The sequence below is a fragment of the Ranitomeya variabilis genome, chromosome 4 (genome assembly GCF_051348905.1).
Source record: "Ranitomeya variabilis isolate aRanVar5 chromosome 4, aRanVar5.hap1, whole genome shotgun sequence".
NCBI lineage: Eukaryota > Metazoa > Chordata > Amphibia > Anura > Dendrobatidae > Ranitomeya > Ranitomeya variabilis.
This window is the reverse complement of record NC_135235.1, coordinates 575,829,798-575,851,060: the sequence shown is the minus strand read 5'-3', so window position 1 is coordinate 575,851,060 and position 21,263 is coordinate 575,829,798. Positions and strand designations below refer to the sequence as shown.

Here is a 21,263-nt window from a genome sequence, read left to right as displayed (position 1 = left end):
GAAGAGTGCGGCCTGCATCAGATGTCAGCCGGCGGTTTGTCTCCCAGACAAGATGGGCCCTGTATCAACTGTTATTCTGAAACTGCCAAAATCCAATACTGACGTGTAACAGGCAAGAATATCAGTTGTATCAGTTGTACTGTAACCACCAAGCTCTGCGCCTCCATTGTGACAGGTAACCATTATATGTACATGTGCTACTGTGTAACTACTGTATTAAAGAGAACCTTACTGCTGATACATGCTGCCCGAACCACAGTCAACATGTATTAGGCACTGGCTGCATGATCCTAGCCAGGTATGTTTCATAGAAAAACATTTTTTAAAAGCCATCTAAGGCCCGAGCCAAGGTGAAAAGATTGGCCCCTGGCAACTTCTCCCTGCCTGCCGCCTGTGACAAGGCTCTCCCAATACATGCATACAGGGGGAGACCTGTCAGTCATTGGCAGTGGGTGGAGAGAAGCTGGCTGTTAACGTATTTTTATTATTCTGATATATGATGTCCGTTAATTAGGCAGCATGTATCATCTGCCACGTTCCCTTTAAGCTCATGCCCTGACTGAAAGAAGTACCGTAACCACTACCCTTGCCTGTCTCTTAAAGTTGTTCCAGTTAAAGGGTTTTTTTACATTCACAAATGTGGTGTCCTAATGATTGCATAGTTGTAAAGCAACAAACACAGAAGATACTCACCCTCCCCACAAACCCAATCTCTATGTATTGGCTGCAGCAAATTAGCAACCAATCGCTGAGGTCAGTGGTTCTCATGATGTAGACGTCTCGAAAAGTGATGGAGAGCTCCACTGGACCCAGGGAGGGCAAGAACCATCGGTGTTTGTTGTTTGGGCGCCACTTTTGTGACAGTGGTAAACCCCCTGTTTGTGACCATCAATACACTATGTACAAGTTATGAGCCATGTTTAGACCCAAGGGCCACACGTGTAACTGAATTGTATTATGGTCAAATCCAGAGGTCTGGTCATGTTGGTAGTTGTAGTTTTCTATTTAGACAGAATAATAGAATTGTAGTATGATCATGTTGGGAGTTATAGTATATAGATATATAAACAGACCACTGGATTTCTAAGCTCACAGGGAGAACATGTCTCCACTTAGAGGAAGCATATGTACGGAAATCTTCACAGCAGGATGCGCACATCACGTCTTCTCTGTACTGAAAAAAATGAATGAAGCATAAAAAAAAATTCATCTCCATAGTAAATGTCTCCATCAAGTCAGTTACTTTACAAATGTATCTCACATTTATTAGATAAGGACGCTGAACATACATATTTATTAACATCAACATCAACACCCATCTGATCTGACATAAATAAGAAGATGAGCGGAAAAAATAAAGTGCAAGTATCGAAATGCAAGCAAAAGTCACAGAATATGGAGGATCACAACTATATACATTGTATGATCAGTCTGTACAGTGAGGCATAACCAGAGAGCACCCGGCCTGGACAGCCCACTATGGGGATCAGTAGTCAAGACAAATCTGTATTGGTTATATAGTTCGCTCCTTGTAAGGATATATTTATCAGACAACACAGCTCAATACATGGGTTCTGCTACATGCATGCACAGTGCAAGTCTCTCTTACTCCACAACCAAAGGTTAATGCAATTAAATAAAAACATAATAAGCCCAACTAATGGCAGAATGAAAAATATCACTATAGCACACAATGATAGATAAATCTAAAATAACCCAATATCAAGACAATAAATACATTATGTTAGTGTAGTGTCAAGGAAAAAGGTTAAAGTGCAACTGCAGTCAGTACTGATCTTTAAAATAGATTTTGCAACAAATGATGTGTTTATTATGCATGTCATGGTCATTCTTTGTCATTCTTTTCCCTTTTCAGCAACCAAGAACTAACTACTTCCTATGTACAAGAAGAAAATATAGCTTCTATAATACTGCCCTTATGTGCAAGAATATAACTACCATAATACTGACCCCTATGTACAAGAATATAACTACTATAATACTCTTCCTATGTACAAGATTGTAAATACTATAATACTGCCCCCTACCTACAATAATATAACTACTATAATACTGCCCCCTATGTACAAGAATATAACTACTATAATACTGCCCAGTGCCCACTATGTACAAGGATATAACTACTATAATACTGCCCACTATGTACAAGGATATAACTACTATAATACTGCCCCTTATGTACAAGTATATAACTACTATAATACTGCACCCTATATACAAGAAATGAACTAATATAATACTGCCCCTATGTACAAGAATACAAATAATATAATACTGCCCTTATGTACAAGAATATACCTACTATAATACTGCCCCCTAGGTACAAGAATATAACTACTATAATACTGCCACTATGTACAAGAATATAACTACTATAATACTGTCCTTATGTACAAGATTGTAACTACTATAATACTGCCCCCTATGTACAAGAATGTAATGTCAATAATACTGCACCCTATGTACAAGAAAATAGATAATATAATACTGCTCCTAAGTACAATAATAGAACTATTGTAATACTGCTCCTATGTGCAGGAATATAAATGCTGTAAGACTGTCCCTATATAGAGGAATATAACTACTATAATACTGCCCCTATGTTCAACAATATAGCTACTATTATACTACCTCTATGTACAGGAAAATTACTACTACAGTAGCGACCAAGAATATAACTTCTATTATACTTCTGTGTACAAGAACTAAAATACTGCCCCTTATGTATAAGAATATAACTACTATAATACTGCCCCTATATACAAGAATATAACTACTATAATACTGCCCCTATGTACCAGAATATAACTACTATTATACTGCCCCATGCACAAGAATATAACTACTATAATACTGCCCCTATGTAAAAGACTATAACTACTATAATACTACCCCATGTACAAGAATATAACTACTATAATACTGCCCCATGTACAAAAACAAAACTATTATAATACAGCCCCATGTAAAAGAACAACATAACTACTACAACCCCTGGTAAAAATTATGGAATCACCGGCCTTGGAGGATGTTCATTCAGTTAATTTTGTAGAAAAAAAGCAGATCACAGACATGGCACAAAACTAAAGTAATTTCAAATGGCAACTTTCTGGCTTTAAGAAACACTAAAAGAAATCAAGGATAAAAAATGTGGTAGTCAGTAATGGTTAATTTTTTAACCAAGCATAGGGGAAAAATTATGGAATCACTCAATTCTGAGGAAAAAATTATGGAATCATGAAAAACAAGCAAACAAAAATCACTCCAAAACATCACTTGTATTTTGTTGCACCACCTCTGGCTTTTATAACAGCTTGCAGTCTCTGAGGCATAGAGTTAATGAGTGTCAAACAGAACTCTTCAACAATCTGGCTCCAACTTTCTCTGATTGCTGTTGCCAGATCAGCTTTGCAGGTTGGAGCCTTGTCATGGACCATATTTTTCAACTTCCACCAAAGATTTTCAATTGGATTGAGATCCGGACTGTTTGCAGGCCGGCCATGACATTGACCTTATGTGTTTTTTTTCAAGGAATGTTTTCACAGTTTTTGCTCTATGGCAGGATGTATTATCATCTTGAAAACTGATTTCATCATCCCCAAACATTCTTTCAACAAACTTGTGCATTTATTGAAGATGTAATGACAGCCATCTCCCCAGTGCCTTTACCTGACATGCAGTCCCATATCATCAATGACTGTGGGAATTTGCATGTTCTCTTCAAGCAGTCATCTTTATAAATCTCATTGGAACAACACCAAACAAAGGTTCCAGCATCATCACCTTGCCCAATGCAGATTCGTGATTCATCACTGAATATGACTTTCATCCAGTCATCCACAGTCCACGATTGCTTTTCCTTAGCCCATTGTAACCTTGTTTTTTTCTGTTTAGGTGTTAATAATGGCTTTCGTTTAGCTTTTCTGTATCTAAATCCCATTTTCCTTTAGGCGGTTTCTTACAGTTCGGTCACAGACGTTGACTCCAGCTTCCACCAATACGTTCCTCATTTGTTTTGTTGTGCATTTCCTGTTTTGGAGACATTGCTTTAAGTTTCCGGTCTTCAGGCTTTGATGTTTTCCTTGGTCTACCAGTATGCTTGCCTTTAACAACCTTCCCATGTTGTTTGTATTTGGTCCAGATTTTAGACACAGCTGACTGTGAACAACCAACATCTTTTGCAACATTGCGTGGCGATTTACCCTCTTTTAAGAGTTTGATAATCCTCTCCTTTGTTTCAATTGACATCTCTCGTGTTGGAGCCATGATTCATGTCAGTCTACTTGGTGCAACAGCTCTCCAAGGTGTGATCACTCCTTTTTAGATGCAGACTAACGAGCAGATCTAATTTGATGCAGGTGTTATTTTTGGGTATGGAAATTTACAGGGTGATTCCATAATTTTTTCCTCAGAATTGAGTGATTCCATAATTTATCCCCTATGCTTATTTTAAAAAAGTAACCATTATTGACTACCACATTTTTTGTTCTTGATTTATTTTAGTGTTTCTTAAAGCCAGAAAGTTGCCATTTGAAATGACTTTAGTTTTGTGCCATGTCTGTGATCTGCTTTTTTTCTACAAAATTAAACAACTGAATGAACATCCTCCAAGGCCGGGGATTCCATAATTTTTGTCAGTGGTTGTATAATACTGCCCTCTATATACAAGAACATAACTACTATAATACTGACCGTATTTACAAGATTCTAAGTATAATAATACTGCCCCTATGTAAAATGAATACTATATCACTGCCTTCAATGTGTCTAAGAAAATAGCTGCTATCGCAATCCTACATTATTGACTAGAATTGCATTCTAAGCTTTTTCCACAACTATTAACATGACATTGGTTGTTTTTGAGTTTCAAAAAAAAATCTGAAAGAGAATCTCATTCTAAAAACCCAGTACCATTTTGTGTCTTATCAGATCATACTGGCCATAGCAGGAGGAAGGTCAACATATCATAAAGCAGATGTCTCAAACCTATAGCACATCTTATGATGCCTAAATGCAACTCTCTTCATACCAGTGGTTTGGAGACCACTACTATAAAGAGTGAATTCTGTATCACAAGAAACTTTTACAATATGCAGAAATATTGCAGTGTGATAATCGCCTTGGTTTGCCCTCTCCCTGTACATCCTCTCCTCCTGTTCATATGCTTACTGTTTACTGTACCAAAATGGATTTTTCCGCTAGTATTTACAGAGCGGATGAAGGAGGGTGCAGATCAGTGGTCCCAGACTTATTCCGTCAGCTGTTATTTACAGAGTTCTGGCATTCACATTAATGGATGGCTTGGTGAGGCAGATACAGCAAACCCTATCACCATCTGTCTGTGCATTACTGACAGAACATCTTTGCCTGCGGGTTCCTCAGGTTTAGAGACTCACAGTCTTTTTGGTTTACTTCACATCAGTGACTGTAACATAAAAGTCTCATGAATAATATACCAAAAAAAAATCAATAATTTAGTCCCCCTTAGACAAAAAACTTCTGGTCTTCTGAAATCTACCATGTTGTAGAATGACTACACCAAGAGTTCCTGGGAATGTGACAAACAATATTGCCTCCTATCCAGCATCTTGAGGGTTGTCAACAACCTCTTGTACAGTTAGGAATCTGTCTAGCTAAAGGAGTTTAAGACAACCCCTTTTCCTTATATCCTATTAGGTTACTTAGACGTAAATTGTGATTGGTTCCCCACTGAGTGCTATCCTCTAAATTACTAACAAAGAGCAGAAGGGGACTAGGGGGTACGAATGCTGTATTTGTATCCAAGCCCTGAAGCCAAATGGGCCCAAATATCCTTCTGCTCCATATGAGAAGACTAGGTCTATAAATGTCTTGTCATAGTTGACTTTTTTTTTTTTTTACAGATTTAGCACTTTTAACCAAGACCTTCTTCTCTGGTCCATGTACAAGGTCAGCATGCTATGCTACATTTTCCCTGAAGCTGATCACCAGAGCTTTTCTCAAGTAGGACCGAGGCTGGCTTCAATCCTAGTAACATAAGACATTAAAGCTGTTTGGATGTTTTAACATTTGGATGTTTTGTAAAGCTGCGTGTTAACCCTCTTGGAAGCAGGAATGGCAGCCATATTGGATGTTATCCAAAAGCAATGTAAACTACAAGAAATCATGAATAGAATACCCAACATATTCATTACGACCAGTGCAAGATTTGTCAGGTAGAGATCCTTCCACATAAAAGCCACGGTAATGTATACTATATTCATAACTCATGCAGCCATGTGTCTATAGAGGACTTTCGAGACGACATGGCTTCTGCCTGTTACAGTTTTGTGCGAAAAGGTCTAATATATATATATATTATTTGGAGATAAATGAGTTTTACTTCTGAAGAAGATTGATGCCTCCAGAGCCTGTACTGACAAAATATGCTCCAGACGCTCTTGGCAATGAGAACGATGGACTTTTAGAAGCTCAAGTGATGAAAGTTTTGGAGGACTTTCTGTTGTCTTCAGTATGGAGTATCTCTGGTGATCTGCGTAGAGAATGTGTGGTTGGTGCTAGAGATACTGTTGGATTTCCTGGTAAAACCGAGGTGCTTTTTCTTCCTTCTCCATGGTGGGCATAAAAAACTGAGGGTAGAAACAAATATCTGTCGAAAATTTGCAGATACCAGGTTGTAGAGTATTGGATTGACTGTAGAGCTCACATAGAAGAGGACATTGGTCAGCATGTAGAAGTAGTGGTAGAAGTCATGAAGTTCACTGTGAATATAAAAAAATTGGTTACTTCATATAATACTAGTATTTTAGATTTGATGGTGGAGCTTGTAAAGTGTGAAGGTGTCTCTCTGGGTGTTGAAAGACCCTTCTCCGGGGGTCTTCCTTTGGGAAAATCTAAATTATATTTGCACAATGAGCATGTGCCCTGAGGCCTTCAATAAACCTTGGTGGCCCCTTTTGAACACTAGCTCTTCCCAGGCTTGTATTATCTACAAAGTTTTGCTTGGCTGTCTCTAGAGTCAACTATTACTTAACTGTGTAGAGCCACATCAAAGTGTGACCACCTCTTCTGCACGTGGCTGTAATAGGAACCTTTTGGGGTGAGAAAAAGTTGTCTATACCAAATTTTTGTCATGTAACAAAGCAAAGCAATGTAGAATGTATGGCAATTTTGCAACCAACAGACTGGACTGCTGAATCAGATGACTCTGACTTACACATTGACCTTGACCTTATTAATGTAATGCTAAGCCTCGTGGTTACAAACTTACTCTAAAATGTCTTTACTCTACAGGTAACAGATGTGATATTGACCCGAACACAAAGCCTTATTACAATTGGCAGACACTGATCTAACAGATTACTTTATGTTATTACTATGTTAAGACGATGTTGTGTTAGACCAAGGCTATGAGTTTCACTGCTACAGAGCTCCTGATTATGTCATCTTCCAGCAAGGAAGGAGTAAAGAAAATTGAAGAAATTCCATCATCTTATTAAATTAATGAAATTAAAAATTTAAGTGGATGTTTGGAAAATGTTCAACGTGATTCTATATATATGTTGACCGCTGTGTCATTGCTCGTCTGCCATTGAGCTAAAAAAACCCAGTAATAAGTATGCACTGTGGGATATTTGCTGGATTGAAAAATGGGTTCCACTTCTTCACTGGTCTTAGTTCATATTCAATTTTCCTTTTTATTTGATTTACTAAACATTGACACAATACAGGGATGACAGAGTTCGACTGCTGGCTGCTGGCCACATGTTTGGGTTGCTCCTCAATACTTGACCAACACCTTGTCTTGTCCAATGGCTCTCCTGTCCAGTGGTGTTCAACCTGCATTTTATAGGAGCGTTTTCAATACCTCAAGTTGTTAAGAAACGCAGCAGACTGTGAACACTGGAACTGCCGAGGTTGTTCAATAACTTTGAACTTTCAGACTCCATGGGAAATTTCTGTCAGGTTTCTAGTTTGAATTTCGAGTACTACCATATCAATACTCATCAGGAATGGAATCTAGGGAATCCAGAGGGAGAACATACCCTTGGGTCTCCACCACCTTAAGGGTCCTAGAGGGCCTCCACCACTCTCACTGGCCAGGTGCATGCATAAAAACAAGGTCCTTCTGATAGCTGTTTCTGGACAAATTTACCAGAAGAGCTGTAGGTTGATGCTTTTAACTATTTATTTTGAAGCACCGTAAGTTGCTCAAATGTTTCCAGAACTCCCTATGATCAGTGTTGCAAAGAACTAGGCAGTCATATACATGTTTACAGGGTGTTTAAAATCTATTACTACCAATACATCAGTTGTTAGGCAATATTTTGGTAATATAATACAGCAGTAAACTTCCTAAGAGAATGGGATTGTGATAGAAAAAATAGGGGATTTATTTATAGGATGAGGCAGCGATAGTAAATTGGGACTTTCATTGATGTGATGGTGCAGAGGTCCCATTTTGCAATGGCTGCTTTATTTTATTTATTTATGCCTCCTACTCTATCACAGTCCAATCATTTGAGGACGGTCATGGTATTTACTGAAACGTTACCTAACAATTGATGGACTGCCATTAATACATTTTAAACACCACTGCAACATATCAGTGAGTTTTACCTTTTTTTGTAACACTAGTCAAGGGATATGACCTTACTAAAACATCACCCACCGGCGGAATTCTGTGCACCTTCACATAATCCATAACTCCATAGACTTCAGTGGATAAGACATGCTCATCCCTTTTGTCTAAAAGTGGCTACTATTATAATTCAGGTTGTACAGATTCCTGTGGAGAGATGACCAGGGACATTGACCAACTTTAATTTGGCATACCTGATGTCTTGAGTGAAGAGAAAAAAAACAAGATATGTCAACTCTGACAACATGTTATCAATTTAGAGTCCTCTATGTTATAGGGCAACATGGTTAGCACTGCAGCCTTGCGGCACTGGGGTCCTGGGTTCAAATCCAACCAAGGACAACATCTGCAAGGATTTTGTATGTTCTCCGGCGTGGGTTTCCTCCGGGGTCTCCAGTTTCCTCCCACACTTCAAACACATACTGATAGGGAATTTAGATTGTGAGCCCCATTGGGGACAGTGATGATAATGTCTGTAAAGCGCTGTGGAATAAGATAGCGCTATAGAAGCAAAGCATAATAAATAAATAAAAATAATGTTGGCCTCTTTTCACCCTGAGAATAGTTTGGGGGACTATAATGAAGATCTTATAGAAGCTTTTAAATGGCTTTTCCAATCAAATGTAGTAGGTGAGTGGAATATGATTTCTCCTTGCGCGAAACAGTGTGGGAATGTATTTGTCAGACATGACCCTACTTCTCTAAGAGTATGTGTAGTCAATAAGGTCTTCAATCTATGTCTCTCCTGGTGTGGTAGAAGCTGTCAAGGAGTGCCAAGAGTTGTTGTATTTTTGAGTGAAGCAGAACATTGTTCATTGGGAATCTAGCAAAGGTAAACTATAGATCTTGACACTGATGTCAACATCATCCTAGTTTGGTGTAGATTTTGAAGTTTAGTTAGACTTCTAGCTTTTGTCTAGTAGTCCTAGTATTTTTGTTAATGGCTATCTTCTTTGAAACAGAGATATAGTTGTACTTACTCTGTCCAAAGGTCCTCCGGTACGTAGCAGAACATGAGACGCCTCACATGATATGGAAGCCAGCAGACAACAAAGGCAATGACTACTACACCTGGAGAACAAAGAGAAGGACAGAATGAAGCTCCCAAATCATCATGCATGTCAAGCTGAATCAGAGATCTCTAATACTACAACTTCCAGGATGCAGGAAATCGCAGTTTGGCAGCATCTCCAGAACCACAAATCAGAGACCACCGCATTAAGTTTGCGGTCCCTAATCCAACCTCTGCTCCTGCACCTATTCCCAATAGTCTTGAAGCTGCATGATATCACATTGTACAATATCTGCTCCTGCCATTTCCTGACCAATGAAGAATTAAGAAGCAGTCTCTTGTGTTGCAGATAGAGAACATGTGTAACCCCTTCAGTAAATTTAGTTAGAATTGATGAAAAAGATTTGTACGACCTTGGCCTAATGGCCATGTTGGGAATTTGACAAAAGCCCTGCAAACCTGCGCCAACCTGCCAGCATCCTTGGTACCTCTTCGGATCAGTAGGCCCTGCACATCATCTTCTTTGCCTTTTAGCACACTCATGGTGATGGTTAAGATCTACTAACCAAAGGAAGATCCAGATATGCCAGGAGGTAGTGGAGATTCATGAACTATCGACATGGCTGTGCGATCAGACCCTTGCAAATCTCTTTTCATTAGCTCTTCATGTATGGAATTGGAGTTCATCTGGCCAAGTGGTTGCAAGCAGACTAATCTTACATAAATTATATGAGCAATATTTTTATGGGGAAATTGGGTCCTGTGCAACAAGCAAAATATCGCCCACCCCATCCCCATGCCTCTGGTCTCATAATTTCAAAATACAGTACATAGGTACTTTATTCTAAAAGTTTTACTTGGCCAAAAAAGAATTACTAAATAATTACAAATAATGCCTGCACTTTACTACAATTCCTACCATTGCATTTAGGCCATGCAATGCTTCATACAGTATTCAGACAATGCTACTATACAGCGACCCTATAGATTGCCACACATTGTTCACACAATACTGGCAATGGCCAAATGAAACTTCAATTCACAGTCAAAATAATACCACCATACAATTCATTAATAGTAATCGGGCTAATGGTAAAGTGACTGCTGGTCCAGGGCAGTGAAGAACCATATGGTCCATCCTCAGGTTGGTCCTGTTCATGGGTAATACTCAGTTTACCAACCTGTAAAACCTACCCTGCTTTTTTGCATGGGTAAATACCGTATTTTCCGGCATATAAGACGACTGGGCGTATAAGACGACCCCCCAACTTTTCCAGTTAAAATATAAAATCTTCTTAAAAGTCGGGGGTCTTCTTATACGCCGTATGTCGTCTTATAGGGCCGGTGACTAATGTGCCTTTTGGGGGGGAGTGGTCCTGATGACGAAGAGGGGGCATCTCACAGGAAAGTGTGAGTGGAGTATCCCCCATTACCTCATTGTAGCTGCAGTGTGGGGTGCTGGGGAGCGGCGGCGGCCACCGCCCCACAGCACAGCACCCATGCGGCACAAAGAGGAGCAGCAGCTGCCGCCTCTCCCCGGCACAGAGACCCCATGCTGCAGCTACAATGAGGTAATGGGGGATACTCCACTCACACTTTCCTGTGAGACGCCCCCTCTTCGTCATCGGGACCACTCCCCCCACCCACCATATACACATTGGTGTCTGCACTCGGCGTACAAGACGGCACCCGGCGTATAAGACGACCCCCGACTTTTAAGAAGATTTTCAGGGGTTAAAAAGTAGTCTTATACGCCAGAAAATACAGTACTTATAGATTGTCTAGTCTAGCAAGCCACTTCTGTTACTTAGTGAACTGCTATGATAAATACATACATCTTGCTGATCGCTTACAGGCACGGAAATTCTGAACCGCAGCATACGATATCCTGATCCTTATTATATTAATGATACATTACTATAGTAGAAGACATGGTCAAGAGTGGAAAAGGTAGGAAAATGCATTCAGTAATTCACTATATAATTGCATGTACAATTTTAATCTTTTTTTATGGTCCTGTCATTACTCAATTCCAGCCCTCTTTATTTTATGTTGCCCAGCAGAGTTTGAAGGTTATTTCGTCCCTGGTGCAACACGTGAGGCTAGGCCCGAGGAATAAACGATAATTAAATCATATGGAATCTATATACAGTGTGTATGAAAAGAAGGAAAACAATTTGAAAGATGGTAATTCAATTTTATACAAAAGCTATGTGGGAACAGATAGTGGGTGTTGCTGTATTCCAATAAGAGTTTTATTTAATCCCCAGTGTAGGATTCACAGCTACACTGCTCAGTATTGGTGCTGATGCTATGATTTCCTACATAGAGAGAAGAGAGCAGGAATGCTCTATGTCTGTGTGATATGTATGGGAAAACTCACAGCAGCTCAGAGACAACTGTAAATTAGCGATAAGACATGCAGAAGGGAAATTGTTGATAAATGCACAATACAACTCATAATGCCTGGAAACTGTGTCATTTCTCATATACACACATAATGATGAGTAATATGTCTTAAGACTATTGTTTCCAGTGCATTGTCTGACTGGTTTATATATAAAGATTTCAAGTTGTAAACCAGAGGGGGGGAAAGAAAAAATATATAACAACAGTATAAGAGGAAGTGTCAGGAAGGCAAGTGAGATATCTTGGGCAACGCATTGATTCCATCACTTTATGCCGGATTTAAAATCAAATTATTGCACTATGGGATTTGCCGGTAGACTGGATCATGAGAAAATTGAATTTTGTGTTATTCTTGCCTGTAGAAGAAAGACTGAAAATCAGTGAGATGAAGACTGAAGAGTCACCTGGGAGATCTGACTTCTCACATCTCACCATCGCCTTCTATTAGCAGGTGTCCAGCTGGGGACTGCGCTATATCTACAATCACAGACTGGTATATGGCTGGAGCGCTGCGGAGATGGAGAGTCAGATCACAGAGACATACTGGACATACCGTAGTTTCATCACAAAGATGGCAACATAACTCCCTTTATCTTAGCAGAAACCAGACCTTCATGCCATTTTGTTTAGCTAAAGGTCCAGTAACTAGCGAAATACCATTAAATTAATCTTGACCCAATTCTGTCCTATATTTCAGTCCACGAAAGGTTTATGTCACAATAAATCTCGCCTCTGTCTCCCCAAGTTGAAAATATAGTAAAGTATAGTTGTAAGGGTCCAAGAGAAAGTAAAAGACTCCATACAGCAGTAGCCGATTTTCCTTCTCAGGATAAATCCTGGATAAGCCCAATTTTGATCTTTCTGGATACTTCAGAGAACCTATACACAAAAACAATATAGAATCAAGATGTTAAAAATGAATTATATATTCCTACAAAACAAATATGTCACACCTCTAAGGAATAAAATATAACAATTGTATTAATAAATATTGACATCATGATATCATATACCGTACATTAAAAGGAATCGGGAATATAAAACATAAATGAGGATATACATAGGTAAGGGTATCAAATACTAACACAGGGATCTATGCCTCTAATCAATATTAAATAAATACAAACAATGGGCTAATGTGCAGCATTATTTACCCAAAAACTACAAGGATGATCACACTCCAATGCAAGTTTCGCCTGCTGCTTTCTCACCCTTGAGAAAGCAGCAGGCGAAACGTGCATTGAGGTGCAGTAATCCTTGTGGTATTTGGGTAAACATGCTCCATACATTATACCTGTGATAACATCATTGTTATTATTATATGTATAAGGGTATATTATATGCACCCTTTGATGCTGCATATTAACCCATTCTTTGTATTTATTTAAGATTGATGGCATGGATCCCTGTGTTCAACATTGGAAACCCTTGCCTATGTATGTCCGCATTTATGTTTTGTATTCCCCTGATTCCTTTTAATATTTATGATATCATGATGTCAATCTTTTAATATTATATTTTGTTCCTTGGAGGTGTGACATATTTGTTTTGCAGGGATTTATTGTTATTTAAGTGGCTCACTTGAGAACTTGCTTCAGCCGGGCTTTATCTTTCTTGTAAATTGGCTTCAAAAATGGCCTGATAGGCCTCATTCAGACACGGGTGATTTTTCTCATAGGCACAAAAAAAGGTATATGTCATCAGTGTTTTCATCCAATTTTTACTATTATTTGGTCCAGGTGTCAGTTTTTATGATCAGTGTTTCACAGATGAAAAGTGACTAAATGACAAAGCTTCTCTTATCCATTACAATGTTAATCACGGACTATACATGGACAACATCTGTGTGCTGTCCGTGATTTTCATGGACCCATAGACTTGTATGGAGACAATTTTGATTTGTGACTCCAATCATAAATTTACATATCCAACATTTTTTGTAGACATGCAGTTTGTAAAAAAAGAGAAACATGTGAACTGCTCATAACAAATACATGATTCACGGACATCTTTGAGACTTTATTGTCAGTTTTTGCCCAACTAGTGATTGTAAGGTGGCGAAACTATTTTGCCAACCAATGCCCTTTTTGATGCATATTGATGTATGTGCATACAACGTGCATTCCGAGGCCCCCTGAAAAAGCGCTGCCTAAACGCACAAAAGACTGAACATATTCATTTCTTTATGCACAAGCTTTTGTGTGTCTTGTCAGCTTCAGGTTTTCGAAGATGCCTAGTGGTTAAAAGAAATTACCGATCCATTCTTCACTCATTTTCCACTCGCTTCATGCAAGTCAATGGGAAGACTTTTTGTGTGTTTTGCCAGTGTTTTTGTTTGAAAAACATTAGAGTTCATTGTTAACTGGAATTAAAGCGAGGAAAAAATGTCACAAAATCGTAAAAAAAAACCCTATTAAAAAAATCAACGGCAGTCAAAGTAAAAAAGGCCAGGAATAGTATTTCTGGTGAGGCGCACATCACAAAAAAGATGGACCGAATTTAGTAAGTGGCACGCGCCTCTTAATTAATCAGCCCCGGAGAATTTGTTTGCGTTCCTCCCATAGGTGAAGACAGAGAAGATTGTAGAAGGAATTTTTTTTTTTTTTTTTGCTTTTTTCCTTGGTTTTTCACCAGTATTTTCTGCACTTTCTCCCAACATCATACTGCCGAGGCTGCTCTTCTCCTCCATGAGTTAATTGCTTCATGTCTGAAATAATTTATCCCTAACCAACATTATTAAAACATTATTAAAAAAACGACAAATTGGTTTTCAGAGAGCGACTTGAAAGAATGAACTGGGTAAATGAGAATTGATTATGCAGACTAAAAAGCTTAAGTTAAACACAAAGGCTGTCGAATGCAAAGCCTTAATTCAAAGTATTAAGCAGTTTATTAAATGGGGAGGAGATGAATTATTCTTCCCAGTGGGGGATCCGGGCGGACGATTATTAAGTTTATTACAAGTTGAAAAAAGTATTTAGCGATGTTTAGCCGTGTCTGGTATCTGCCATGCATGAAATCTTAAAGGTATTCACAGAAAAACACAACTGCTTTTGTCAAGAAATTGCGCCACACCTGACCACAGCTTGTATGTGGTATTGCAGCTGAACTTAATTAAGATGGAGGAAAAGTGGCAAAACCAAACATTGCCTGTGGATGAGATATTTCTTGAGGAAAGTAGACATGTTTTTATTGTCCTGTACACCATCTCTAAGGTTTATCATTAATATATTTAAATCTTAAGTTGTAAGGGACAAATTAATCAGGCTTGCACATAGTACATAGGCTGCAAATATGCATGCTTGACCTTTGACCTATTCATTGACTATAGGACTGCCAGAGAAAGCCAAGCATGCACAACTTCACTACATTTAAAATGGCGCTCTGCAGAGGTGGGTTCCCGGAGCCACATTCATGGGATTCCTAGGAATAACCCTATAAAGGAAAGTTCATGTGAGTGCGAATATTTTGGTGGACTGTAATAACATATCTACTGGATACTATGTACTAGGATGCCAAACAACATTGGATATCATGGATTAGATGCCAAACAATATTGGTTGCCGAAGATCAGAGAGCCAAACAATCCTAGACACCAGAGGCCAGGGTGAAAAAACACTGAACACAAGAGACTAAGGTGTCAAACACCATTGGGCATGAAGTAATAAGGTGGCAAACACCACTGTGAGAGATGCTGGGAAACCATCATGGAGGTTGCCCAGGAAGGCTTCATAGATATAAGGTAAAGAGTAAATGAGACGCATATTGTCCGTACACAGGAATCCGCTGTTGTCTGTGTTCATAATGCAATAAAAATATGAGCAACTTAAAACTTTAACGCACAATCTGTACTTTGCGCTCCAATTTACAGTCACCTTGGACTTCTTTTCTGGGTGTTTGAGACTAAATTCCCATGTTGCGAAAACACAGGAGATTTGGTGTTTTACAGTAACAGCAAATAGCATGACATTTTAAGAAATCTCATGAACAGTCTGCAAAATATATCTGCAAAAACCTCAAAAAATTGAGCCAGGCTACATTTTTTTGGTTTTGTTTAGTTTTTGTACTTTGTACAAACAAGGGGCATGGCTCCCCTTTTTTTTGGGTTGTTCGATTTGCTTATATAGCTTTCCATGGGCACGTGTCTGATCAGTCGGGACCCAGGTCTTGCTCTGCCCTCATCTATTTTCACTGGTGAGTGACACATAATGAGGTGAACTACAAGAGTTAGTTATCATCCTGACTGGAGTACATCTTGTCATGGTGGGATGGCTTTTACGTTTTTTTTAAAATCAAAACAATGTTAATGAAGTACCCTATGTTATTTACATGTACTAGTACTATTTATTTACTTACCACATGATATTTGCTTAGTTAGTTTTTATCTTAGGTTCTGAAATATTCAGTGACATGTGAAAGTTTGGGCACCCCTGGTTAAAATTACTTTTATTGTGAACAGGAAAGCAAGTTGAAAATTAAATTATCTTTAAAAGGCCTAAAGTTAAAGATTACACATTTCCTTTGTATTTTAGGCAAAAAAAATATACATTTTCATCTTTTACATTTTAAAAATTGCAAAAAGGAAAATGGGCCAATGGAATAATGTGGGCACCCTTGGAGATTTGTGTGATCAGATAACTTTGACAAAGGTTTCAGGCCTTAATTAACCTGTTTAGTGTTATGACTTGTTCACTATCGTTGTTCAGAAAGGCCAAGAAAATTCCTGAGCTTTATAAAAACTCAGCCTCCTCTAACCTTGTGCCAAAAACCAGCAGCCATGGGCTCTTCTAAGCAGCTGCCTAGCACTCTGAAAATGAAAATGGTGGAAACCTATGAAGCCGGAGAAGGCTATAAGAAAATAGTAAAGCATTTTCAAGTTGCCCTTACCTCAGGTCAAAATGTAAGAAATGGCAGTTAACAGGAACAGAGAAGGTCAAGATAAGAGCTGGAAGACCAAGCAAAATTTCAGTGAGAGACACTCGTATGATTGTTAGAGAGGCCAATTAGAACCCCCGCTTGACTGCAAAAGACCTTCAGAAAGATTTAGCAGACTCTGTAGTCTTGGTACAATTTTCTACTGTTCAGAGACACCTGCACAAATATGGCCTTCATGGAAGAGTCATCAGAAGAAATCCTCTCCTGCATCCTCACCATAAAATTCAGGGTAAGAAGTATGCAAAAAAAATCTAAACAAGCCTTTTGGAAACAAGTCCTGTGGACTGATGAGATTAAAATAGAACTCTTTGTCCACAATGATCAAAGGTATGTGTGGAGAAAAAAAGAGCACAGAATTTCAAGAAAAGAACATCTTACCAACCATTAAACATGGGGGTGCATCAATCATGCTTTGGGGTTGTGTTGCAGCCAATGACACAGGGAACATTTCATGGGAAGAGGGAAGAATGGATTTCATAAAATCTCAACAATTTCTTGATGTAAATATAACACCATCTGTAAAAGCGTTGAAGTTGAAAAGAGGATGGCTTCTACAAATGGATAATGATCCTAAACATGCGACAAAATCCACAATAATAGACTACCTCAAAAGGCACAAGCTGATGGTTTTATAATGGCCCTCACAGTCCCCTGATCTAAACATCATTGACAATCTGTGGCTAGACCTCAAAATAGCAGTGCATGCAAGTGCAACACCCCAGGTAACCAGTTGTGAGAGTGATGCTTCCTTCCTTTCAGGGAGGGTGATATGCTTGGAGGCAAGGAGTATTCCCTTTACCAGGTAACGCACCTACATACAACACATTCTGAATCCAGGCCAGAAAGCTCTGAACCCGGATTAAGGGGAGCTTCCCCAGCTTCAAGTATTCTGGTCTGGAGGAGGAGTGAGATCAGTCTGGAGAGACAGTGGAGGAGAGAGGAAGGAGAGCAAAGAGAGTAGAGCCGTGCAGCCAGGACTGTGCTGCAGATCCAGGAAAAAGGAAGATAACCTGAAGGGTTGTAATGTCAGTGAGCATCAGAGGAATGGAGCACAGGAGAAGGAAAGGGCTTAGAGGGGAACTGTGACTAGGCACCCTCTGAGCCGAAGCGCAGGAACCGGGCATCGGGAGCCCGAGGCTGTGTTGTACTCCAGGTCGCACGGCAGAACCGGAGGGCATAGGACTTTATGTAATTTGCCCGCACCCACACCTGAAGGTGCAGCAGTACACTAGGAGCCCAGGTCATGGTAGAGACCCTATAAAAAGGCTCACACTGCCCACATGGGTAACTATCCCAGGATAAGAGAGAGAGGACTTTGTATGGAAGCCACAGGCAGCAAGAACCTCGCATACTAGCGCGAGTAAGAAGGCTTACAGACCTCACCTAGGAGAGGGATCCACCTTTGCCTCCAGGCCGGCCGGACCATATCACCACCTGTTCCTGGTACCCTGGACTGTGGCCTGCAACCACCAGTTAATCAGGTAAAGACGTTACAACTCTGTGTCCTTTGCCGGCATAAACCATCACTGCCCAGCACACTGGGAGCCCTTGGGACACCGCTTCACCTGTGGGAAGCGTCACCATCTTTGCTGCAGTAACATCGCCCCAGAGGACCCCTTTAAGCAGCATTGGTCCCCTCTGACCGAGAACCACAGGTCGCGTCACGACCACAAACTTTATTAAAACCCTTTAAAGACCTTTTCCCCTTTTACTTAAGTGCCCATGGCCACGGACCGGGCCGCTGCCACCATGACCACTACTTTAATTGCGACTGGACCCGGTACCGAGTATCCCCACTGCCCTGGTGGGCGACTCACAAGATGACCCGGGAATCTTACAGAACTGGAAGAAATTTCCAAGAAAGAATGGATGAAAAACCTTTTTGTGGTTTTTATAATGTAAAAGATATATATATATATATATATATATATATATATATATACATATATATATATATATATATATATATATATATAGCTTGTTCAGTTTGTCTGATTTTTCTCTTTATAGGTATATTTTTTAGTAAAATGTAAATTTTTCATTTAGTCTATAAACTTCTGTCAACGTGTCTCCGAATTTCCAAGCAATAAATTTAGTATTTTTTTCAAAGAAAAATGGTCAAAATTAAAAAAACAGTGCTTTCAGACCTCCAATAATGCAAAGAAAACAAGTTCATAATCATTTAGAAACAACAACAATGCTAATGTTTTAACTCAGGAAGAGTTCAGAAATCAATATTTTGTGGAATAACCATGATTCTTAATCACAGCTTTCATGCGTCTTGGCATGCTTTCCACCAGTCTTTCACACTGCTTCTGGCACAAAAATATAAGCAGTTCTTCATTGTTTGATGGCTTGTGACTATCATCCTCTTGATTACATTCCAGAGCTTCACAGACTCTTTGGAAAATGAAAGGTGGAATCTGATTGGTTGCTAAGGGCAGCTGAGTCAGTTTCACTTTACACCATGTTTGATAAATCTCCCTCTTCATAATCCTATTACACATACTGTCCACCTACTTTTGGACCACTATATATATTCAGTATATATATATATATATATATATATATATATATATATATATATAGATATATATAGATATAAATATATATATCTATATTCAAAAAAGCAGGCAGCACTCCGTTTTCAGAAAAATATGCAGGACTTTAATGAACCCACATGTCTCAGCGACGTTTCGGCTCAACTGAGCCTTTCTCAAGCCTTGAGAAAGGCTCAGTTGAGCCGAAACGTCGCTGAGACATGTGGGTTCATTAAAGTCCTGCATATTTTTCTGAAAACGGAGTGCTGCCTGCTTTTTTGAATATTGATTGGAGACGACCGGTGGACGGGTGGTCTATGGGCATTGCACCTGAAGCTAAGTATAGGAGTTGTGCTGTTCCATTTTTTGGGTATTATCTATATCTATATCTATATATATATATACTGTATATTTGTTTGCCTAAAATTTAAAGGAAACGTGTCATCTTTGACTTTAGGCCTTTTAGAGTACATTTCATCTTAATTGTTCACAATAACAGTAAACTGACAGGAGCTGCTGGTGTGAGATCTGCAGCATGTCAATTTCTGCTGCAGATATAGGTGTGATTTCTATCCATTGCCCTGCAAAGGATGATTTGTGCTGCTTATTACCTGCACCTTTTTCGCAATGATATCTGCCCCGGGTATCACTCTGTTTCTGGAGGTCCATAGCAAATACGTTCCGTGTGAACGAAGCCTAATAATAAAAACATCAGCTTTGTGATTTAAATCCTTTATAGAAAGCTACAATCCGCACAGGTTGATGCTGTGATCAGCAGAACAGATGGTGTTTTAGTTACATCTGCTTTTGTATTGGATTACATTGTTCCAGGTGCCGCTAAGAGACCGAAACACATAATCATAGTTGTGGGTGCAACAAAGATACTGCTGCAATATCAAGCGATGGAAAGTGATGGGTCTCCTGGGACAGACTCCACCTGCAGCTGCTTACGAAACCTAGCGAGATGACGCAGTCCCTACTAATCAAGGCAAAATTCTAATCCTAAACCGGTAATGTGGAAACATCCTTATACTCACCTCCATCCTATCTATTAAATATTTTGTTTTAAGTTTTAGATAAAAAGTAACAAAACAATGTTTTGTGCTGCTTGTGTGCTTAGCCCAGAGTGATTAGCAACACTTTGCAGCATGTTGCTGCTGTGTAAAAGCAAGATTAGGCCAGGCAATATTTTTGCTTTCTAGTGGTAAATAAAACTCTTTCAATTATCCAACACTAACCCAAAATCTTAAAAGGGGTTGTCCTACCGTAAAATAACTTTTCAGGCATGGATTGATTAAAATTTAATTAGTCGCGTAGGGTCCAAGGGACCCCAACTGAGTTTGTTTTTGTCATATTTCAGCAAGTAGGGAAGGTAGGTAAATCAACCGTTTTGGTAGATTCCTAGCTTGGGTGCCCCTTCCTCCTCAGTGCATCAAGAGATGTGGCATCAACTACACGTGTCACAAGAAGGAAAACAAAACAAGTCCGAGCCAAAGTTGTTAAGAAGTAAACGAGAGGGCCGCCCATCAAAACTCTCAGCCCGGGCAAGGAGGGCATTAATCAGAGAGACAGCACAGATATCAAAGGTAACTCTGAAGAGTGACCAGAATAAGCCTTTATTTACACATAAAAATTGTAAGGCTCCTTTTGTGTTTGCCAAAATACATGTGGGAGACTTCTCAAAAGTATGTAGGAAGGTGGTCAGATGAGACCAAAATTAAACTTT

At 39.3% G+C, this 21,263-nt stretch overlaps 1 protein-coding gene across 1 annotated transcript in view; it reads right to left on the bottom strand.

Annotated features, from left to right (window-relative positions):
• Positions 1-1,239: 1,239 nt before the first annotated feature.
• NTSR1 (neurotensin receptor 1) overlaps positions 1,240-21,263 on the bottom strand; it is a 269,133-nt gene continuing 249,109 nt past the window's right edge. Inside the window, exons 3-4 of the mRNA XM_077252891.1 lie at positions 9,622-9,712; positions 1,240-6,761 (exon numbers count right to left, since the gene is read on the bottom strand). Of these exons, the coding sequence (XP_077109006.1) occupies positions 6,509-6,761; positions 9,622-9,712 (344 nt within the window). The 3' untranslated portion in view covers positions 1,240-6,508. The remainder of the gene's footprint in view (positions 6,762-9,621; positions 9,713-21,263) is intronic.